The sequence below is a fragment of the Orcinus orca genome, chromosome 18 (assembly GCF_937001465.1).
Source record: "Orcinus orca chromosome 18, mOrcOrc1.1, whole genome shotgun sequence".
Taxonomy (NCBI): domain Eukaryota; kingdom Metazoa; phylum Chordata; class Mammalia; order Artiodactyla; family Delphinidae; genus Orcinus; species Orcinus orca.
Window position 1 is genome coordinate 664,071 of NC_064576.1, and position 24,669 is coordinate 688,739.

Here is a 24,669-nt window from a genome sequence, read left to right on the forward strand (position 1 = left end):
TAACTTCAGGACCAAAATAAGTACATTTATAGGAATAGGTACATTAATTAAAAGACTTTCGGTGCTGGCTATGAAATAGATCAACAGAACTTGTAGAACAGAAATGAGAAACTACCCCATAATGTGAGAATCTGATTATAATAACGGTGACAGTTCCAATAGGTTATCAGAGAATCAACTCACTTTTTAAAGTAGGGAGGGTGGTTACAATGTTTTCTGATACCAAAATAATTTCTACACTGCCCACAGAAAGATTTAAATGTATAAACTACTAGAAAAATAGAGGTAAATGTTTTTTAAAATTTGGGTTAGAGGAAGGTCTTTCTTAGGATGACCCCCAAGTCAGAAACTGTGGAAGAAAAGACTCTACTTCCCACCGTAGTCATGTGGGAAACGCTCTCAGAACGACAAAATCATGTGCACAAAAGACAAAGGTTAATGTCCTCAATATAAACAGGATACCCACAAGTCAGAGGTGGAATATTACAATAAATGTACCAGTGACTTGAATTCAAGCAGTTAATTAAAAAGAGAAAACTGCAAACGGCCGCCCACGAAGAGCCGGACCAGCATCTATAAGGTGCTTCCAGGCGCTCGGCCAAGAGTCTTAAGCAGAAGCATTTTCACTGAAATCTCACACCCTGAGATGGTGTTACACTTATTCTAAAAGATGAAGAACTGAGGACTAGAAAGGTTACCTACTTCGTACGAGCTCCTAAATGGCAAAAAGATGCTCAGAGGAACCAAAGGAAGTCACACTAACACGGCAGTGAACTACTTCGGTGCCTGAGAATGGGGTGGGCAAAGGCCGGGGACGGAGGTCAGGACCCCCGTGAGCCAGAGACTGGAATCTGGCTGAGGGGTCAAGTCAACAAAGTTCACCTTCTCTGACGCAGCGATTCCAGGGCAAGGAGTTTACGCTCAAGAAACAACCCCGCCAGGGAAACAGGAGTGTTTTGAACAGGATGGTCAGCATAACCCGATTTCCAGGAATGGAAGCATCCTGACTGCCTTTCGGCAGGGGCACTGCCAGGCCCTGCAGATGGGCCCCACGGATTCTCGGATCCGAGCCACACAACGGATTACTCTGCACCCTTAAAAACCAAGTCCTGACACGGAAAGAGGCCCAGGGCGAAGAATAGGAACAGCTTACAAAATGGTGCATGTAAATGGCATGTGGAGCGATCCCATTAAGACAAGTTTACACATGTACATCAGAGAAAAGCCGCAAACTCAAGTGGCAGGAGAGGTCACCTCTGGAGGAAGAGAGGTGACAGACAGGCCCACTTGGGAATTATAAGTCCAGAATCTTACACCCTTTAGTCACTCTGGTATAAACTCCAATTAGTAAAAAAGATGGAATACAGGCTACGTGCATTAAACCTTCAACAGATATGTCGAATTACCCACTAAAAACACTGTGCCAATCCAAACATCTCAAAAAATAAAAATTCCCGTTTTCTCATATTCTTGCCAACTCCCGATACTATCAAACTTTTAAACATTTCCCAAATTGATAGCCAAAAAATAGAATATTATTTTAATTTGAATTGAAACAACTACTGATGAGACTAAATACTTTTCACGCATTTATTGATCTATTTCTTTTGCACGATCTGAACATACTTCCCGACTGGGCAACACCGAGCTCCTCCGGGGAAGGGCAGCAGGCCTCAGACCCGCTGCAGGTGTAGGAGCGTCTGTGATGCCACCTCAGACCCTCAGAGCTGCCCATGCATCATCTGGACTACCTCCCTCCCCACGAGGCCCTGTCTCGCTCATCCACACGTACAAGGGGGCGGCTGACACCTGCTCTGTAGATGGGCACCAGGGTGCATCTGCCTGCCTGGCCCACACGCTGACCACAGCCCTGCGGTACCAGGGCTTCTGCATCAGGAAGGCCCGAGGGCAGGTCCAGAACCTGCTCCGGACACGTGACACTCGAGAGCCTGATCAAAGCTACAGATGCTCCACCTGTACATGGATCCCAGAGGCGCTGCTGGTGGGTCCACAACTCCCAGGACCCTCACCACTTCCACCCCAGGACCTGGTGGAGGCGAGGCCGAGAGAATGGCCGAGTGCTGCACAGAAATCAAGAGACCAGTCACCAGGCTTGGGAATGACGCGCTCTCCACGCTAACAGCACGCGGTCACCAGGCTTGGGAATGACGCACTCTCCACGCTAACAGCACGCGGTCACCAGGCTTGGGAATGACGCGCTCTCCACGCTAACAGCACGCGGTCACCAGGCTTGGGAATGACGCGCTCTCCACGCTAACAGCACGCGGTCACCAGGCTTGGGAATGACGCGCTCTCCACGCTAACGGCACGCGGTCACCAGGCTTGGGAATGACGCGCTCTCCACGCTAACGGCACGCGGTCACCAGGCTTGGGAATGACGCGCTCTCCACGCTAACGGCACGCGGTCACCAGGCTTGGGAATGACGCGCTCTCCACGCTAACGGCACGCGGTCACCAGGCTTGGGAATGACGCGCTCTCCACGCTAACGGCACGCGGTCACCAGGCTTGGGAATGACGCGCTCTCCACGCTAACGGCACGCGGTCACCAGGCTTTGGAAATGACGCGCTCTCCACGCTAACGGCACGCGGTCACCAGGCTTGGAAATGACGCGCTCTCCACGCTAACGGCACGCGGTCACCAGGCTTGGGAATGACGCGCTCTCCACGCTAACGGCACGCGGTCACCAGGCTTGGGAATGACGCGCTCTCCACGCTAACGGCACGCGGTCACCAGGCTTGGGAATGACGCGCTCTCCACGCTAACGGCACGCGGTCACCAGGCTTGGGAATGACGCGCTCTCCACGCTAACGGCACGCGGTCACCAGGCTTGGGAATGACGCGCTCTCCACGCTAACGGCACGCGGTCACCAGGCTTGGGAATGACGCGCTCTCCACGCTAACGGCACGCGGTCACCAGGCTTGGGAATGACGCGCTCTCCACGCTAACGGCACGCGGTCACCAGGCTTGGGAATGACGCGCTCTCCACGCTAACGGCACGCGGTCACCAGGCTTGGGAATGACGCGCTCTCCACGCTAACGGCACGCGGTCACCAGGCTTGGGAATGACGCGCTCTCCACGCTAACGGCACGCGGTCACCAGGCTTGGGAATGACGCGCTCTCCACGCTAACGGCACGCGGTCACCAGGTTTGGGAATGACGCGCTCTCCACGCTAACGGCACGCGGTCACCAGGTTTGGGAATGACGCGCTCTCCACGCTAACGGCACGCGGTCACCAGGTTTGGGAATGACGCGCTCTCCACGCTAACGGCACGCGGTCACCAGGCTTTGGAAATGACGCGCTCTCCACGCTAACGGCACGCGGTCACCAGGCTTTGGAAATGACGTGCTCTCCACGCTAACAGCACGCGGTCACCAGGCTTTGGAAATGACGTGCTCTCCATGCTAACAGCATGCGGTCTGGGAAGGTCTGATTTACCCACCACTTCTGTGAATAGGAACCGTAACTGTTAAATGCATTTCTTTCTGATTTTTGCCCCTGTCGCGAGTATAAAGTAATGAAAGTTATGTTAAAATAAGCCCTCTCATAGACATGACGTATGTAATTAGACACTTTAGAACATGCTCTGGAACCCTACAGTCGAGAAATTACTCTACACCTAGTGACTCCCTGGTGAGTGCTGTGTAACGGAAGAGAAAGTGGGTACACGTACGGTTTCCTTCATCTGGATCTGATTGATCTTGATCCGAAACAACTTGTGCTTGAACTCTCCATTGAAGACGAATCTGTCTCCATCTTCGACCTCCCTCCCTCTGGGACTTTTGATCAGCACGCGCGCCCTCCCGCAGGCCAGGGACTGCAACGTCCTCCGCAGCTCGCTGCCCTCTGAGTGGGAGAAAGCGCACAGGTCAGGACCCCGGGCAGCCGCGACCTCGGGTGCAGCCAGCAGGGGCCGCGCCTCCACGTCCCCTTCCCCGAAGCCGCCCGCGCTGCGGAGGCGTGCCTACCTATCCCGGTGGCCATCTTTATGTCCTCAAAGCTGAATCCGTCGCCTTCGTTGAACATGAGGAGCACCAGCGTCTGGAGCAGCGACACCTGCAGCTCCTTCTTCCCCTTGAAGAGAAGGACAGCTCACGTGGGACGCCGCGTTCGCGCACCCCTCAGACCTCTTTAAGAGGCTGCTCTTTGCTCTCAAACTTTGTGTGCGCGGGGAATGGTAAGAATTACTAATTGAACACCAAATAAGAAGAAATTAAGTTACGAGTTATACAACAATAAAATGACTCAGGATTGCACTTAAGTGTTCTCTTGAAATACTCTGGACAGAGCACGAGAAGGCACGGTGACGAGGCCGGGCTGGAGGGGAAGCTGGCAGGAGACGCAGCTGATGCTGCATGAAGAGAACAAGGACACTGCGAACAGGCGCACACGTCACACCTCGCTCGACTGCAGGTCTGCGTGTCTGTCGGCTCCCTTTCCAAGCACCTGCTCCTTCCGTGCCGTGTCCCATGTCGGTGACTCAGTATTTCAAACCCGCCACCAGAAAAGGATTAGGACTTGCTGAAGGCTCACACGACAGTTAGCATTTTCTTGGCAATAAAGTATTAAGTTAAGGTATATAGTGGCTTCTCAGACGTAGCGCTGTCACACGCACAAAGCCATGTGACCCGCCTTATCGCAATACTCCCTCCACTGCAGCAGCTGACATGGGCCCCACCTCCTGTCACCCAGCCCCTGCCACGGACACTCGCCACGTGGTCACTGTGGGGAGGGGCACCCCGTGCAAGTACTTCTTGTGGGCCCAGCCGGGGATGTGGACAGTAAGGGGACCGTGGGATTTAACTCTCACGACACCTTAAAGAACTGTATGTGAGGTCTTCCCTGGTGGCGCAGTGGTTAAGAATCCGCCTGCCAATGCAGGGGACACAGGTTCGAGCCCTGGTCCAGGAAGATCCCACATGCCGCGGAGCAACTAAGCCCGGGCGCCACAACTACTGAGCCTGCGCTCTAGAGCCCGCAAGCCACAACTACTGAGCCAACGAGCCACAACTCCTGAAGCCTGCACGCCTAGAGCCCGTGCTCCGTAACAAGAGAAGCCACCGCGATGAGAAACCCACGCACCGCAATGAAGAGTAGCCCCCGCTCGCCACAACTAGAGAAAGCCCGCACACAGCAACGAAGACCCAACACAGACAAAAAGGAAACAAATAAATCAATTTATTAAAAAAAAAAAAGAAAAAAGAAGAACTATATGTAGCGTGTGTGGTTTTGTGTATATGACCCTGTACAATAACACACAATGAAATGTGTACAGGTAATTTATGTGTAATTGTATATTTAATTTATATGAAAATGCATAGTTAACGTAGTACAACTGCAAAACAGTAATTCTGTAATTTTTTGGCTCAGTATACATAATTGAATTTTATTTACAAAATTGAAGTTAAGTTCGAATATGGACTGTTTTGTGACATGTTTCTTTCACTTATCAATACACTGTAGGAATTTTCCCTTCCTAAATTGTCACTTTTAATAACAGCACTGAAACAAATATTCATATTCATTAATCTGTGAAAATGTTTTATGAAGACGAATTCCCAGAATTGGAACTACTTGCAACCAAGCCCGTGATTGCAGGTTCTGAGACGCAGCACCACTGCCCTCTGCAGGGCTCACGGGCTCCTTCCCGCAGGGGGCGAGGCTGCTGCTCTTTTAGTTGTAGCCTGTCAGTTTCCTAGTCAGAGTTTCAGTCTCACTTTTATGAACTGCCTCTTCACAGCCTTAGCTCTTTTTTTTTTTTTTTTTTGCAGTACACGGGCCTCTCGCTGTTGTGGCCTCTCCTGTCGCGGAGCACAGGCTCCGGCCACGCAGGCTCAGCGGCCATGGCTCACGGGCCCAGCCGCTCCGTGGCATGTGGGATCTTCCCAGACCGGGGCACGAATCCACGTCCCCTGCATCGGCAGGCGGGCTCTCAACCACTGCGCCACCAGGGAAGCCCAGCTCTATTTTTAATTAGGTAAATGTTTTTCTATTCTAATTAATTTTTATTGATTAGAATAGTAATCCTTCGACTGTTTCATTTTATTGACCTTTGAAAAGCCAGTGTTGAGTTATATTGAATAAACGCTTCCTTTCTTTGCTACCAAAGTTCAATCACAATCAAAAAACATTCTATTAACATACTTAAGAAGAATAAAAAGTGGAGGAGACACAGGACTTACCTCTTTAAACTCTGCTTTCAACACGGCGTGACCCAGTGTAGTTTGCCACTGAAGCTTTCGACCGCTGTGCTTTCCAAGATAAAACGTCTTGAATACTTCCTGAAGTTTAATCATCTGTCAAGCCAAGAAAACAACAAATTTAATTATGCTAAACACCTTTAACCTGGAGAACCACATACTGTTCAGTGTTCACGGCCGAATGAAAAGTCAGTTCTGTGTTTTGACAGCTGCCGCCACCTGCTCGGGCCTGAGGTTGTTGCGATTTCAATGGTACTTTCTGGGAGGGCTCCTGACGCCGTCCAGGACGTGAGGCTGGGACCTCCCTCCTGAGCCCCCGTGGGCGGCTCTCATCAGGCTTCACCTGGTGAGCCGACCCCTCTCGACAGCTTCCCTCTGCAGCCTCCCCCTGCCCCCGGGCGCCCGATACCCTCCTCACGAGGATTCCCGTCTCCAACTGGCGACCACGCCTTCTGGGTCTTTTCGGGTTTGTCTTCTCGCCCTGGAGCCCCAGGGCCCGCACTCCACTCGGCCCTGGCAGTGTCAAGAGCCGAGGCCCAGGTCCTAGGAGGGGGTTCAGTCCTCCCCTGGGCCCGGCCCCCCCGACTCCACGGCGTGCACCTCCTCTTCCCACCCCTCTGCCAGGTCCGGAGCTGCTCGCCAGCACTGTCACCAGCCCACTGGACGGGGTGCTAAGGGAGCGGGACCTGGGCTGCCTCTGCGCTACTGCAAAGCAGGGCCGAGGGATGAGGGCCTGGGCCCGCAGCCTCGCAGCTGCCTGGCAACTCCTCTTCACGCTTCCAAGCTCAGCTCCTAGTCACCCCACGGACCCATGACCCAGCTTCAATACATCAAGTCCCAGGCATGATGTCACTGCATGTCTAAGTATTTCAGAACACAGCTAACAGACAAGGACTCTTCTAGAAAACGGGTCTACTGTACCATCTCACACCTAAAAAAAAGTCAACAGTGTGATAATCCTTCCAATGCAGACGTCTCTTAAAATTATTTCCTGGAGATTAATTCCCAGGAGTGGAAATAATAATAATGATTATAATAAGGTAGCAGCAGCTAACACTGGGTGCTTACTAGCTAGTTAACTGTTCTAGGCTCAACAAAGATCAAAGACCTAAATATAATTAAAACTACAAAGCTCTTAGAAGAAAACATAGGCACAAATTTTCGTGACCTTGGATTTGGCAATAGTTTTTTAGATACGACCAAAAGTACAAGTAACAACAGAAAAAAACAGATTAAGTGGACTTCATCAAAATTGAAAACTTTTATGCAGAGGACACTATCAAGAAAATAAAAAAACTCACAGAAGATATCTGCAAGTCACATGTCTGATAAGGATCTAATGTCTGGAACACAGAAAGAACTCTCACCACTTAACAGACAAAAAACACAATTAAAAAATGGGCAGACAACTGAATAAATAAATGTAACAGAATTAATAAACGAGTAATAAACCTTTTGAATTAAAAAACAAAAATGGGCAGAGGACTTGAATAGACAGTTCTCCAAAGAAGGTCTACAAATAGCCAATAAGCACATGGCAAGATGCTCCTCGTCATCAGTCACCAGGCAAAAGCAAGTCTGACCAAAATGAGACACCGATTCCTACCAAGATGGCTATGTCATAAAAAATGAAAAGTAACAAACGCTGGTGAGGAGGTGTGGAAATTGGAACCCCTGTGAGTTGCTGATGGGAACGTAAAATGGCGTAGGTGCTATGAAAAATGGTGGTAGTTCGTCAAAAAATTGAACAATTATCACATGAACCAGCAATTCTACTCCTAGGGATAGACCCCAAAAAGCCAACAACGGGTAATCAAACACGGCACACTCATGTTCACAGCAGCATCGTTCACGACAGCCACAAGGTGGAAATAGCCCACATGCCCACCGATGGATGGATACACGAAGGTGGTCCATGTACCCGGTGGAGCGTGATTCAGCCTTAAATTGGCATGAAGATACCACACGCGACGGCGTGGATGAACCCTGAGGACATGATGCTTAGTGAGAGAAGCCCAACCGAAAAGGCCACACAACGTACGATCTCATTTATAGCAAACGTCTAGAACAAGTAGATCCAGAACAAGTAGATCAGTGGTTGCCTAAGTCTGTGATGTGGAGAGAGAGGGGAGAGAGGGGAGAGAGGGGAGAGAGGGGAGAGAGGGGAGAGAGAGGGGAGAGAGAGAGGAGAGAGGAGAGAGAGGAGAGGAGGAGGAGGAGGAGGAGGGGGGGGGGGAGAGAGAGAGAGAGAGAGAGAGAGAGAGAGAGAGAGAGAGAGAGAGAGAGAGGGAGAGAGAGAGAGAGAGAGAGAGAGAGAGAGAGAGAGTGTGTGTGTGTGTGTGTGTGTGTGTGTGTGTGTAGTGGGGATGGGGGATGGGAGGGACTGCATACTGGGTCAGGGCTTCTGTTTGGGATAACGGGAAAGTTCTGAACTTTCCATAACTTAATGCCACTGAGCTGTACACAAAACTGTAGGTGTATTTTACCAAGTACGAGTATTTGGTAAGCCCCAAACACCTTTTGCTAGAAGACCAAGGTTCTCAAGAGTGCAGGGGTCCATGCTGAAGCACAGGAGCTAGGAGAGCCCCCGCAAGCCAGAGGTGGGGTAATCTCAGCATCAAATAGGTAAGAATCCAGGAGTGCACACTGACAGAGACAGAGGAAAAATAAGTAAATTCGTGGGGCAGGGGGGAAGGCTCGTCCTAGGAAGAGGATGCCAACTTCTAAACAGAGAGAAACGGGAGATGGGACGGGATCACTACTTGTAGGTGAGCATGGACCCGGGCAAGTGAGTCTGATGGGGATTAAGAGGTTCACATCGTCCTCGAATTCTCCCCACAAGTTATTTGATAACTACAAACCGGCTGACACCTTAACCAGGTGAGCACAGGTATCATCATCACCAGGGGCAAAGGAACAGCGTGCGGCCCTGGCCCAGGGACTGAGAAGACTGCGGCGGGACCTGCACGGCCGGTGTCTAACCCGCCAGCAAGCCAGCAGCCTGTGAGAGCCACCTGCAGTTCCAAAAGGGCTGCGTCGTGAGGGAGAAGGAAGGGGGTGCTGCTGCTCCCGCTGAAGGGGACTGCAAACACGGTTGCGGGCGACGTGGGGGCCTGGGCTGGGCCTGGCAACCAGAGAAAACGCCACGCGGGACGCGGCTGGGACACTGACAAAATCGGAATATGGCGACATGCAGGATGGGGGCGGAACATCCACGTCAACTCTCTGCACTTGGCAGTGTCCTCTGGTTCTATTCCCAGGAAATTCCCTCTAACGTACTGTGATTAAAGGACATGATGCAACCTACTCTCAAGTGGATCAGGAAACAACGCACATTATGGGGAGTGTGATGGGCACGCCTGGCGGCGCTAGGGAGTGGTGGAGGGTACTGGGAACCCTGAACCGTTCTTGCAAATTCCTCTAAGCCTGAATTGTTTGTTTTTTTTTTAATTTTTGAAGTTTATTTATTTTTATACAGCAGGTTCTTATTAGTTATCCATTTTATACACATCGGTGTATACATGTCAATCCCAATCTCCCAGTTCATCACACCACCACCCCAACCCCCTGCTGCTTTCCCCCTTTGGTGTCCATACGTTTGTTCTCTACATCTGTGTCTACTTCTGCCCTGCAAACTGGTTCATCTGTACCATTCTTCTAGGTTCCACATATATGCGTTAACATACGATATTTGTTTTTCTCTTTCTGACTTACTTCACTCCGCATGACAGTCTCTAGAGCCATCCACGTCTCTACAAATGACCCAATTTTGTTCCTTTTTATGTCTGAGTAATATTCCATTGTATACATGTACCGCATCTTCTTTATCCATTTGTCTGTTGATGGGCATTTAGGTTGCTTCCATGCCATGGCTATTGTAAATAGTGCTGCAATGAATATTGGGGTGCATGTACCTTTTTGAATTATGGTTTTCTCTGGGTATATGCCCAGTAGTGGGATTGCTAGGTCATATGGTAGTTCTATTTTTAGTTTTTTAAGGAACCTCCATACTGTTCTCCATAGTGACTGTATCGATTTACATTCCCACCAACAGTGCAAGAGGGTTCCCTTTTCTCCACACCCTCTCCAGCATTTGTTGTTTGTAGATTTTCTGCTGATGCCCATTCTAACTGGTGTGAGGCGATATCTCATTGTAGTTTTGATTTGCATTTCTCTAATAATTAGTGATGTTGAGCAGCTTTTCACGTGCCTCTTGGCCGTCTGTATGTCACCTTGGGAGAAATGTCTATTTAGGTCTTCTGCCCATTTTTGGATTGGGTTGTTCGTTTTTTTAATATTGAGGTGCATGAGCTGTTTATATATTTTGGAGATTAATCCTTTGTCCATTGATTCGCTTGCAAATATTTTCTCCCATCCTGAGGGTTGTCTTTTCGTCTTGTTTGTAGTTTCCTTTGCTTTGCAAAAGCTTTAAAGTATCATTAGGTCCAATTTGTTTATTCTTGTTTTTATTTCCATTACTCTAGGAGGTGGATCAAAAAAGATCTTGCTGTGATTTATGTCAAAGAGTGTTCTTCCTATGTTTTCTTCTAAGAGTTCTCTAGTGTCCGGTCTTACATTTAGGTCTCTAATCCATTTTGAGTTTACTTTTGTGTATGGTGTTAGGGAGTGTTCTAATTTCATTCTTTCACATGTAGCTGTCCAGTTTTCCCAACACCGCTTATTGAAGAGGCTGTCTTTTCTCCATTGTATATCCTTGCCTCCTTTTGTCATAGATTAGTTGACCATAGGTGCGTGGGTTTATCTCTGGGCTTTCTAACCTGTTCCATTGATCTATATTTCTGTTATTGTGCCAGCACCATATTGTCTTGATTACTGTAGATTTGTAGTATAGTCTGAAGTCAGGGAGTCTGATTCCTCCAGCTCCGTTTTTTTCCCCTCAAGGTTGCTTTGGCTATTTGGGGTCTTTTGGGTCTCCACACAAATTTTAAGATTTTTTGTTCTAGTTCTGTAAAAAAATGCCACTGGTAATTTGTTAGGGATTGCACTGAATCTGTAGATTGCTTTGGGTAGTACAGTCATTTTCACAATATTGATTCTTTCAATCCAAGAACATGGCATATCTCTCCATCTGTTTGTGTCATCTTTGATTTCTTTCATCAGTGTCAGTTTTCTGAGTACAGGTTTTTTATTTCCTTAGGTAGGTTTATTCCTAGGTATTTTATTCTTTTTGTTGCATTGGTGAATGGGACTGTTTCCTTAATTTCTCTTTCTGATTTTTCGTTGTTAGTGTATAGGAATGCAAGAGATTTCTGTGCCTTAATTTTGTATCCTGCAAACTTACCAAATTCATTGATTAGCTCTAGGAGTTTTCTGGTGGCATCTTTAGGATTCTCTATGTATAGTATCATGTAATCTGCAAATAGTGACAGTTTTACTTCTTCTTTTCCAACTTGTATGCCTTTTCTTTTTCTTCTCTGATTGCCATGGCTAGGACTTCCAAAACTATGTTGAACAGTGGCAACAGTGGACATGCTTGTCTTGTTCCTGATCTTAGAGGAAATGGTTTTCAGTTTTTCACCACTGAGAATGATGCTGGCTGTGGGTTTGTTGTATATGGCCTTTATTATGTTGAGGTGGGTTCCCTCTATGCCCACTTTCTGGAGAGTGTTTATCATAAATGGGTGTTGAATTCTGTCAAAAGCTTTTTCTGCATCTGTTGAGATGATCATATGGTATTTATTCTTCAATTTGTTAATATGGTGTATCACTTGATTGATTTGCGTATATTGAAGAATCCTTGCATCCCTGGGATAAATTCCACTTGATCGTGGTGTACGATCCTTTTAATGTGTTGTTGGATTCTGTTTGCTAGTATTTTGTTGAGGATTTCTGCATGTATAATTCATCAGTGATACTGATCTGTAATTTTCTCTTTTTGTAGTACGTTTGCCTGGTGTTGGTATCAGGGTGATGGTGGCCTCATAGAATGAGTTTGGGAGTGTTCCTTCCTCTGCAATTTTTTGGAAGAGTTTGAGAAGGATGGGTGTTAGCTCTTCTTTAAATGTTTGACAGAATTCACCTGTGAAGCCACCTAGTCCTGGACTTTTGTTTGTTGGGAGATTTTTAATCACAGTTTCAATTTCATTACTTGTGACTGATCTGTTCATATTTTCTATTTCTTCCTGGTTCAGTCTTAGAAGGTTATACCTTTCTAAGAATTTGTCCATTTCTTCCAGGTTGTCCATTTTATTGGCACAGAGCTGCCTGTAGTAGTCTCTTATGATGCTTTATATTTCTGCGGTGTCCATTGTAACTTCTCCTTTTCAATTTCTAATTTTATTGATTTGCGTCCTCTCCCTCTTTTTCCTTTTTGTTTTTATTTTATTTACTTATTTATGGCTGCACTGGGTCTTCGTTGCTGTACACGGGCTTTCTCTAGTTGCGGCGAGCGGGGGCTACCCTTTGTTGCGGTGCGCATGCTTCTCATCGCGGTGGCTTCTCTCATTGCGGAGCACAGGGTCTAGGCACGCGGACTTCAATAGTTGTGGCATGCAGGTTCTAGAGTTCAGGCTCAGTAGTTGTGGCGCATGGGCTTAGTTGCTCCACGGCATGTGGGATCTTCCCGGACCAGGACTCGCACCTGTGACCCCTGCATTGGCAGGCGGATTCTTAACCACTGCACCACCAGGGAAGTCTCGCTCCCTCTTTTTCTTGGTGAGTCTGGCTAAAGGTTTAGCAATTTTGTTTATCTTCTCAGAGAACCAGCTTTTAGTTCTACTGATCTTTGCTTTTGTTTTCTTTGTTTCTATTTCATTTCTTTCTGCTCTGATCTTTATGATTTCTTTCCTTCTGCTAACTTCAGGGTTTTTTAGTTCCTCTTTCTCTAGTTCCTTTAGGTGTAAGGTTAGGTTGTTTATTTGAGATTTTTCTTGTTTCTTGAGGTAGGCTTGTATTGCTATAAACTTCCCTCTTAGAACTGCTTTTGCTGCATCCCATAGGTTTTGGATCGGCGTGTTTTCATTGTCATTTGTCTCTAGGTAATTTCTGATTTCCTCTTTGATTTCTTCAGTGATCTCCTGGTTATTTAGTAACGTATTGTTTAGCCTCCATGTATTTGTGATTTTTACGTTTTTTTCCCTGTAACTGATTTCTGATCTCAGAGCGTTGTGGTCAGAAAAGATGCTTGACATGATTTTGATTTTCTTAAATTTACCAAAGATTGATTTATGATCCAAGATGTGATCTATCCTGGAGAACGATCCATGTGCACTTGAGAAGAAAGTGTAATCTGCCGTTTTTGGATGAAATGTCCTATAAATATCAATTAAATCTATCTGGTCTATTGTGTCATTTAAAGCTTGTGTTTCCTTATTAATTTTCTGTCTGGATGGTGTAGGTGAGGTGTTAAAGTCCCCTACTATTCTTGTGTTACTGTTGATTTCCTCTTTTACAGCTGTTAGCAGTTACCTTACGTATTGAGGTGCTCCTATGTTGGGTGCATATATAATTGTTATATCTTCTTGGATTGATCCCTTGATCATTATGTAGTGTCCTTCCCTGTCTCTTGTAACATTCTTTATTTTAAAGTCTATTTCATCTGATACGAGTATTGCTACTCCAGCTTTCTTTTGATTTCCATTTTCATAGAATATCTTTCTCCATCCCCTCACTTTCAGTCTGTATGTGTCCCTAGGTCTGAAGTGGGTCTCTTGCAGACAGCATATATATGGGTCTTGTTTTCGTGTGCATTCAGCGAGCCTGTGTCTTTTGGTTGGAGCATTTAATCCATTCACGTTTAAGGTAATTATTGATACATATGTTCCTATGACCATTTTCTTAATTCCTATGGGTTTGTTTTTGTAGGTCTTTTTCTTCTCTTGTGTTTCCCACTTACAGAAGTTCCTTTAGCATTTGTTGTAGAGCTGGTTTGGTGGTGCTGAATTCTCTTAGCTTTTGCTTGTCTGTGAAACTTTTGATTTCTCCATCGAATCTGAATGAGACCCTTGCTGGGTAGAGTAATCTTGGTTGTAGGTTCTTCCCTTTCATCACTTTAAATATGTCATGCCACTCCCTTCTGGCTTGTAGAGTTTCTGCTGAGAAATCAGCTGTTAACCTTATGGGAGTTCCCTTGTATATTAGTTGTTGTTTTTCCCTTGCTGCTTTCAATAATTTTTTTTTGTCTTTAATTTTTGCCAATTTGATTTCTATGTGTCTTGTCATGTTTCTCCTTGGGTTTATCCTGTATGGGACTCTCTGTGCTTCCTGGACTTGGGTGGCTATTTCCTTTCCCATGTTAGGGAAGTTTTTGACTATAATCTCTTCAAATATTTTCTCAGGTCCTTTTTCTCTCTCTTCTCCTTCTGGGACCCCTATAATGTGAATGTTGTTGCATTTAATGTTGTCCCAGAGGTCTCTTAGGCTGTCTTCATCGTTTTTCATTCTTTTTTCTTTATTCTGTTCCGCGGCAGTGAATTCCACCATTCTGTCTTCCAGGTCACTTATCTGTTCTTCTGCCTCAGTTATTCTGCTATTGATTCCTTCTAGTGTAGTTTTCATTTCAGTTATTGTATTGTTCATCTCTGTTTGTTTGTTCTTTAATTCTTCTAGGTCTTTGTTAAACATTTCTTGCATCTTCTCAATCTTTGCCTCCATTCTTTTTCCAAGGTCCTGGATCATCTTCACTATCATTATTCTGAATTCTTTTTCTGGAAGGCTGCCTACCTCCACTTCATTTAGTTGTTTCTCTGGGGTTTTATCTTGTTCCTTCGTCTGGTACATAGCCCTCTGCCTTTTCATTTTGTCTACCTTTCTGTGCATGTGGTCTTCCTTCTGCAGGCTGCAGAACTGTAGTTCTTCTTGCTTCTGCTGTCTGCCCTCTGGTGGATGAGGCTCTCTCAGCCTGAACTATTTTGATACAACTGAACAGACCTGCAGCACCATGAGTGGGGTACGCCCGGGGGGAGGAGGTAAGGGGTGTCTTCTGGCGAAGGTGACTGGGGAGACAAGTGTCTCCCAGATGGTGGGGGGGTGTGGTGGTTTTCTGCAGAAGAGGTTCCACTGGGAGGGTCACACCTGGGCCCGGGAGCACGAGAGAACCGGGTGCGTGTGGCGTGCCTCAGAGTCTTCCATCGGGTGGAGAGATTCAGGGAGGGAGGGCCGAGCCCATGGCTGTGGAGGTCCCTTGGGGCAAGCGGACACATAGGCTGGAGGCTGAGTGGGGCATGTGCACAAGGGGAAGGAAGCGGAGGGGGCTTCCAGAGAACATCAGCATTCAGGATGGAGGGAAGGGAAAAAAGAGAAGAAAACCACAAAGGCAACTGACTAGTGGGGTCAGAAACAGAAGAACAGCCAAGGGAAGATACTGTCTTGAAAACAGGAAGAAGGGCTCCAAGAGGCAGTGCTCTGCCCCGGCTCCCAGGGTCCAGGGCTCCATGCCCAGCTCTCTTCCTGGAGGCCTGGCACCAGCCAGCTGGCGCCCTGACCAGCGGTCCAGGTGCTGCTTCCTTCTCTGCACGTTCCGTGCCCGAGCCCAGGGTTCTCCCCAGTACCCACACGTCCCCAGAGAACCAGAGTGATGGCCGGCACACGCACCATCCCCTGCCCCTCGCGGGACCCTGGCACTGTCTACAACGGGCGGGAGGGACAGCCAGACAAGGAGGCCCATGGCTCCGCATGCAGGAACTTTTTTAAAAGCGCCTGTGCCAGCATCTTCTTCACGGGCGGCCGGTGGACACGGAGACAAAAAGCGTCTACTGCGAACACTGTTTAGACAGAGACGACTGGGGTTTTGACCAAGTGCGTGATTTAAACACTCCTTGAAAGAGAGCACATCTGTGCCAGCATGGGTGCTACAAGGGGGAGGTCCGTGGGGCTCTGGAGCACCAGTATATGAATAACAAAGGGCATTCGGGCTTTAAAACGCTTACCTCTGGAGTTAGATGTACTTCCATGGGGGTGTATGTCGGCCAGTATCCCATCGTAAGTATGTTCACTGTCAGGTCTATAGAGCCTGGGTCACTTTGATTCTGCATATACTAAAAATAAAGAAAATCAGGACAGAATGATTACTTTAGAATATCACCAAAAAGAATTAATTCATTAAAAAGTAAATGGTGTCATTTTCAAAGTACAGTTTACCTTGTGTTTTCATTTATTTTAGTCCCTGGAACATATTTCACCAAAACCACACACCCTGTTCTAAAGTCACTAGAAATGTTTTCTCTTCTTTAGTCAAATAAGGATCATTAAAATCATTTAAGTCAAATTTTTAGTGTGCAATTTTAGGGATTATTTTCCCCTTTTCTTTTTTTGGCTATACTGCACAGCTCGCGGGATCTTCGTTCCCCAACCAGGGACTGAACCTGGGCCCTTGGCGGTGAAAGAGTGGAGTCTTAACCACTGGACTGCCAGGGAATTCCCAGGGATTATTTTTCTTTTTCATTTTGAATTTAAGTTTTTTGAATATGTGAGATGTTAACGGTATAATTTTTAAGGATGAGGATTCTACACAATTCACACACTTATGTACATAATTTACATAATCATTTCTCACAATTTAAAATAGGATACTTTTTAAAAAGCTGTTTTACTTGACAAGAACACAACTTGCCTGCTTGAAATGAACCATGATGTCCTTAGAGAGCTCCATGTCCTTGAACATGCCTTCCAGCTTGCTGGTGAAAGCAGCCCCACACTCTGGACACAAGCGGACTGCAGGTGAGCATCCTGGGAGAACACCCATCAGGCACCAAGCCCCAGCCCCGCCCCCCGCGCTCACCGTGCTTCAGCTTCGACAGCATAGACTTTTCAGCATCAACGGAGGCACTTTTTCCAACGAGGAGTCTTTTTGCTAAATCTTTCTTATAAAATGCCTCAAAGACATCTTTACCTATTTATGAGCAAGTGAGGACAACGTTAAGTCATTAGATAGCCACCATGCAAACGTTCACCTCGACAGCTGAGACAGCCGGAGGGGCGTCCACCCTGACGCCAGCCAGCTCTACCCACTGAATCCCCACAAACACCTCACTCAGTTCGTGGCAGCCGTCACCCTAGTCCCTGTGGTAACAGGAAAGCGGACACATTCCTGTTTTTCTCAACAGAAGATGGGGCCCGACTACAGACGCTCTGTGGATACCGCGTCCTCTGTGCCCAGCGGTGAGGAGATGCCGCGAGCCCCGCTCACCGTGAATGAACCGGAAAAGGATCATGATCTTGTCCAGGATCCTCTCCAGCTCCTCGTCTGTTGCTTCCTTATTACCTGCTCTCAATTTTGAATCAACGTGCTTTGCTGTAAGAGGTTCAATTATTTGAAAAATAAGTATTTATATAATACATATTCTAAATAGATGAAGGAAGAGATTTGATTTCTCCACATAAAAACTGAACAGTAACACTCTGGAACCTTTCCAAAATGACATTATTATGAGATAAAAAGGCAAACACCTGATTTTCTAAGATCTGTACTTTCAGGGCACCGAGAACAAACACTTTGATCCCATGCTGGGGCTCATGACACATGAGTGCTCCAGAAATTGCAGTACCCCATCTTCAAGATGTGCTGTGATACATCCGGGTGAGACTTTCTCAAGAGAAAGCACTCTTCTCAGGGCTGACAATGCAGGGACAGAGCAGTTCTGCTTGGGCTTCTTGTTTCTGAGATACACGAACCCACCATGACCTGGCTTAAGGAAGGCAGAACCCAAGCTCCCAAGAGTCTGAAACCATATTTAGAGAAATCGCAATCCATAAAGTGGTTCAAAGGCTAAATTAAATTGCCTTTAAACTTCTCCTCTTGTTGCTTTTTTCCCCTTATCATTCTTTATTATGAAATATTCTGAACACACACAGAAGTAGTCACTTGTACAGTGAACCTCATGTTCCCACCACACATTTTCAACAACCCTCAACAGAGCCCAAGTCTGCATCACACCTCCCCTGCCCTTTGCCTCCTGTCAATCTCAAAAAAAAAATTAAAAAAATTTACTCACTAATGAAATTCTGTGAATCCTAAAATATTTTGATATTATCATGAAATAATTATATAAAGTGATAATTTAAAAACTGTTTCATCTTAAAATATGCTATCTCCTGAGATGTCATTCAATTTTACCGTACTTTAATACTGACTGGAGGATACAAAGATAGTGACTAAATAGCATCTCCTGTTAAGTATTATCTAGAGATTGATAGTTATCCTCATAACCTCATGACGTTCATATGTAACAAACCTCAATCCAATTTCTGAGCAGAAATCACTGGCTTGTAGTCGACATAGAGAATCAGGGCTCATCCCTACAAAAACAGCTCTGGAGCTGTGAGTAGTACAAACTAGGATAAATCTTTATGTCCCTTCCTCTCTTACGATGTCACGCTCCATTTCCTTACAAAATCATAACTACATTCACCCTTATGCAAGTACCACGCACTTACATATGTATCTAATACACCTATAAGCACACACCTGTGTGCATGGTTTTTTGGGAAGGTGTGTCCTGTTAAGGCATGTGCCCTGCCCTCCCCATACGGAGGCTGAACCTTTGGGAAACAATCTACTGGAGTTCTGCTTTATCCCCTTTTAAGAAAAGGATAGAAGCATGTGTTTCTACCGATCAGCTCTGCAGGTTTGTTTGGCCTCTTGTTGATGAACGATTCGAAGGACTCCTTCATCAGGTTGATGAACTTCTCGTTCCTCTGGAAGCACACTTCTATCACGTGGTCTACTCGGTCCTTGAAATCCAGCAGGTCCTGCACCATATCTTTATCTTTTTCAGGATTGATAACGATTGTTGTCCCAAAAGTCTGCAAAAACATACCCCAAGTCATCAACAGGTTTCTGATACAACACAATTTTTCTCCTGCTATCAAACAATCATGATAGTTTTATATAAATTAATCACTCCTGGTGTTAAACACTAAATAGTTTCAAAAGTTTCACAAATTTAGTCCACCTTCTAAAAATTAAGTGGATACGCAACTAATGCTTTAGGGTTACAATTCTGCTTCTGGAAGAATTTATCAATTACTGGGGAAATGTCTGTTGCTTTCTGAAGAAAAAACTTTTACTTATAAATTCCTCAAATAGAAAGTAACCCCCTTAACCTGATACACCTATTTGGACTTCCTGACTATAGTTTTCTTTCCCCTTCACTTCTAACCGTGGGTGGTTTAGAGCCTGGTTTTTAGCCTGTATTTTTAATTTTTTTTTTTTTTTGTATTTTTAATTTAAAGATGCTATTTAAACATTACTAAAAGTCTGTGCGTGACAACAACAGTTCGCTATCTGATGAAAAACTACCAGCTGAAGAGATGCTGAACACAACCGTGGTTCAATGTAAGACATGTCTTCACAGGAAACACACACAGTTGCACGTCAAAGGTGCCCGTGGAGGCTGATCGCTGGTGACAAGGTACAAATGACGTGGCATAAAGACCTTCTGGAGAGGGACAGGGCATGACCAGCAGGGGCAGGAGGGACTCACTCTTCACTCTGTACCCTTTCACACTGACAGGATTTTAAAATAATGTACATAAGACCACGACACATGAGGGTCAGCTTTATTTTGTGAGGAAACACTGTGCTGTCACGGCGTAACTGCTTATCATTAGTGGACCCTCGGAACCGTGTTCACACACTGACTTTTCCTGCCGAGAATGGACACTGCAAAGGTGAACTCCTGTGTTCAGCACCTGTTCCTGTTCTCTCAGGACTACTGGTCAGCAAAACCCTAAATCTCCACTGGCCTTTCTTAACATAAAGCTCCAGCGCTGACCCAGCGTGAGTCGCTTATGCCTTTCAGCTCAATGCAACCGCACAAAATCCTGAGGGCATGTGTGCGTGCATGCGTGTGTGCGTGTGTCCAAGCTGGCCACATGCAGACCAACATGCGACTTCAGGTCTGATTATTTCCTTTATCTTTTTCCTCAGCTGAATTTTCCCTGTGACAGTCACAGATTCACGTGCAGCAGAAACAGTGGCGATGTCCTCGCACACTAAGCCTCGTCTCCCCGACGGTGCCCTGTGGGAAGCTACTGAGCAGCGCCCCAGCCAGGACACTGGCCTTGACACAGCCCACCCGTCCCACCCCGACGGGTCGCGGTGTTCGCCTGTAGCTCCCTGTGTGTGCGTCGCCTGGGCAGGCATCACCTGTGTGTGTCATCTACACCCACGGCCAAGAGGACAAGCAGTCAGCACCACAAGGGTCTCTCCTGTTGCCTTTTGATAACCATACACACACGCACATGCACGCATACACACGCAGAAACCCGCAAGCACATGCTTACATAGTAAATCCTGGATTTCTAGGAAACAAAGTAGCATACACACCCACCTGACATACCAAAATACGTGAGAGTTCCCACTGAGCAAAGGCATGAGATCACGTTTATACAGTAGATTCACAAAAACAACTTCTGAAAATCTCAATTGTAGAACTCAGCTAGTATCGGGTTGGCCAAAAGGTTCGTTCAGTTTCTTCTGCAAGATGGCTCTAGTAGCGCTTAGCTGTCTTTAACTTCATTCAAAACAGTTTTGTTAGACTGTATTGTGACAGCTGTCACATCAGCGTGCATTTAAAAAAAGACATCACAATTGGTGAATCTCTGTGCAGCCCTTTTAATACTGAAGATGGAAGAAAAACAACATTCTCGGCATACTATGCTTTGTTATTTCAAGAAAGGTAAAAACGCAACTGAAGCACAAAAAAAGAGTTGTGCAGTGTATGGAGAAGGTGCTGTGACGGATAGAACGTGTCAAAAGTGGTTTGCGAAGGTCTGTGCTGGAGATTTCTGGCTGGACGATGCTCCGGTCGAGTAGACCAGTTCAAGCTGATAGCGATCAAATCGAGACATTCACTGAGAACAGTCAGTGTTATACCGCGGGGTAGAGAGCCAAAATACTCAAAATCTCCAAATCAAGCACTGAACATCATGAGCACCAGCTTGGTTATGTTCATCGCTTTGATGTTTGGGTTCCACGTAAGTTAAGCGAAAAAAACCTACTTGATGGTATTTCCGCAGATAATTCTCTACTTAAACGTTCCGTTTTTAAAACAAATTGTGACGGGCGATGCAAAGTGGATACTGTACAGTAATGAGTGGATACTGTACAGTAAAGAGATCGTAGGGCAAGTGAAATGGACCACCACCAACCACACCAAAGGCCAGTCTTCATCCAAAAAAGGTGATGTTGTGTGTGGGGTGGGATTGGAAGGGAGTCCTCTATTATGAGCTCCTTCCGGAAAACCAAACGATTAATTCCAACAGGGACTGCTCCCAATGAGACCAACTGAAAGCAGCACTCGATGAAAAGTGTCTGGAATTAGTCAACAGAAAACACATAATCTTCCATTAGGATAACGCAAGACCGTATGTTTCTATGATGACCAGGCAAAAACTGTTACAGCTTGGCTGGGAAGTTCTGATTCATCCACCATATCGCCAGACATTGCACCTTCAGATTTCCATTTATTTCAGTCTTTACAAAATTCTCTTAATGAAAAAAAATGCAATTCCCTGGAAGACAGTGAAAGGCACCTGAACAGTTCTCTGCTGAAAAAGGTAAAAAGTTTTGGGACGACGGAATTATGAAATTGCCTGAAAAATGGCAGAAGGTAGTGGAACAAAACAGTGAATAAATTGTTCAATAAAGTTCTTGGTGAAAATGAAAAATGTGTCTTTTATTTCTACTTGAAAACCGAAGGAACTTTTTGGCCAACCCAATACTTACGCTGACGACAAACAGCCAAATGGCAGCTTTTAAAACGTGTTTACACCCGGACGGTATTCATCCCTCAAACTCCTGTGCACGGGGGACCTGGAGGGAGATGTGTGATGCTGGCCCCACGCCTGTCCCTCACAGAGCCCGACCGATGGCCACGCACCTTGATATACTCGCTCCAGTGCTGCAGCAGCGCCTGCTGGCCGCCCCGCACACGGCTGAACAGCTGGTACATCTGAGTGAGGTCAGGCACTCTGTTCTCATCCAACAGGTGGTCCAGCCCTGAGATCACACGGCAATGTTAGCTCGGCACGGCGGGCGGGACGGCGGCACGAGCAAAAGCTAGGCTGGGCTGGGGCTCGCGGCACACAGGGCCCCCGCGGACGCGGAAACCCAGGGGTGGGCTGGTTCCTAGGCGGGCAAGGCCCCGTGACGCAGCCCAGCAGGCGAGTCTGGTCCCCTGAGCACCACGCTGGGAGGTGTAGTCCCCACTCCTTCCCCGCACGGAGGCCCCTTATTTGGCCACTGCAGCAAAGGTCCGAAGAACGCTTACACCAACTCTCTGACCTGGGAGCTTTACGACCCCAAATCACTTCTGATTTAGTCCATCAGCCAGAAAGTATATCTGCCTAAGATAAGCTATCAAATCTAATCTTTTAGTTGACTTATTTTATTCACCTGTATAATAAATTGCGGAAGGAAAACATGTATTGTTTATCAGATACCTGGAGGTGCTTAACAGCATTTTTTTAGGTCTTTTACTATTTCAGGTTTTAACAAAGATTTACAAAGATTTTCTAAAACCACCACAGCCAGAAGAGCTTCGTGAAGGACGCTCTAACCACCTGCTTTCTGGTAACTGTGGGGAGGCAGTGAGGTTAGAGCAGAGAAGCTGTGAGCCAGTCACGTGACTGCAGCCTCAGCTTCGGCTGTGAATCAGGCACCGTCCACACGTCAAAGACACACAAACACGTAGGCTGTGCCGACGGACCCTGAGCAAGGCTCTAAATGTCTGTATTTCTCTCAATTACGATTTGATCTACTGATGCAGATAACTTATTCTACAACTGATCTACTGAAATGCTGAATGATGACTTAAAAATTCAAAAATTATAGCTTTTAATTTTTAAAATGCCTTTAATAAAATTTAGACTATACTCTTACATATATATAATTTACCATTTTCTTGAAATAATTTTGCTTATCAAAATACACACTGAAACGATTCATCCAAATTTCTACTGTCTACTTGAAGTTCCCTTTTCTTCTATAAGTGACTCCTTTTTGGACCGCCCTGGTGGTCCAGTGGTTAAGACCCTGTGCTTCCACTGCAGGGGACGAGGGTTCAATCCCTGGTCGGGAACTAAGATCCCTCATGCCGTACGGCGTGGCACCCCCGCCCCCCAAAAGTGACTGCTTTTTAATAAACACCTAGTATGAAATCGGAGGACACCTGTTTCAGGTGGACAGTAAATTGAGGCTCCATCCGCGTGGAAACGCACCAGCGTGTGGGCTCCAGCGTGATGTGAGCAGGAGACACCAGATTCGCACCCTGGCCCTTGGCTTTCAGGCCGTGATCTAAGGCACTAGTGTCTCGCTCGGTTTTCCTGTAAACTGGGGCTGTTCTAGGACCAGAAGGCATTTACATGAAGTCCAGCAGATGCTCACGAACACTAATTCTCTCCTTTTGGCTTCATTCTGGTTTCACTTGGAAGCCCCACGTTTAGTGTCTCATTAGAGACAATATTACCATCTGGCAAAGCAGACCCCAACCAGACGCATTTGGGGGCTATTGGGCCTTCCCAAAATTAGACTTTAAGGTTTCCAATAGCTTGAAACAGATCCCGTGGCTCCAAAATGACTTTCAAGCACAACACTAAATGCTATAAAAAGCAACACCAAGCACTAAAGTGTGCAAGGTTAGACTGTGCTCATTACAGTGAGGGTGGGAGTGAAAACGTCACATCACCTCTAACAGCACGGCGCTGAAACTGCACCGTCAGCCGCGTGCCGAGCTGGCCTGGTCCACCTCTGTCCTGGGGCCATGGCGCCAGCAGCTCATCTGCCGCAGAGCCGCACGCAGGGCAGGGATGCAGCCCGCGGGCGCCCCTGGCCCGTCGGACCGCGCGTGTCCACACCTGCGGGTCAGTGCCCAGGAGGGACGTCCCCGTACAGGATGGGGCCTGTGAGCACAGCCCAGGCCGTCTGCCGGCCAGAGGGCCTCTCGCAACCAACCTCTCAGCCTGGATAGGACTTCACGTGATTTTAGCTTAAACCGTGGTTCTTACGGGCGCCTTTCACTATTGCGTGTAATCAATTTTCCCCTCAAGGGCTAATGTCCATCATTCTTCCGATGATTTTAGTGCCTGTCTTCTTACAACAACAAGTGTCCTCGCGTGCTTACAATGCTCCGCTAACTCTCTTAGCAAATCAGGGACGAGCAATCAGTGCAGAGACACAGAGCTGGGAAAACCTACCTTTCTGCAGAATCGCTGTTAAATGTTCTCCTAACAGCTGCTTCTCCACACAGGCAATCAGTGGTTTCCTGGGAAGTAAACAGAGGCGTGTCAGGAAGGAAGTACAGGGGAGAGCCTGTCGGCTATGGAGGACGGGGACCCCCGTCCACGCAGCTGAGCCCAAGTCAGCACACGCCCAGCCATCGCCGACGCCGACACAGACTCAGGTCACCAGGGCCCCGGGAGAGGCGGACAGCAGAGGAAGGCAGGCACCCTCGCCCACCGCACCTGGGGACGACCCGGGCGGGCT

General features: G+C 46.9%; 1 protein-coding gene across 2 annotated transcripts in view; it reads right to left on the reverse strand.

The window, feature by feature from the left end:
• CUL4A (cullin 4A) overlaps nt 1-24,669 on the reverse strand; it is a 46,657-nt gene that overhangs the window by 2,782 nt on the left and 19,206 nt on the right. For both annotated transcript variants that reach the window (XM_033435002.2, XM_049701274.1), the window contains 10 exons: nt 24,381-24,448; nt 22,067-22,185; nt 18,794-18,986; nt 17,371-17,475; nt 16,963-17,073; nt 16,795-16,880; nt 16,112-16,219; nt 6,207-6,320; nt 3,993-4,098; nt 3,698-3,870 (listed from right to left, as the gene is read on the reverse strand). In XM_033435002.2, the coding sequence (XP_033290893.1) occupies nt 3,698-3,870; nt 3,993-4,098; nt 6,207-6,320; nt 16,112-16,219; nt 16,795-16,880; nt 16,963-17,073; nt 17,371-17,475; nt 18,794-18,986; nt 22,067-22,185; nt 24,381-24,448 (1,183 nt within the window). The remainder of the gene's footprint in view (nt 1-3,697; nt 3,871-3,992; nt 4,099-6,206; nt 6,321-16,111; nt 16,220-16,794; nt 16,881-16,962; nt 17,074-17,370; nt 17,476-18,793; nt 18,987-22,066; nt 22,186-24,380; nt 24,449-24,669) is intronic.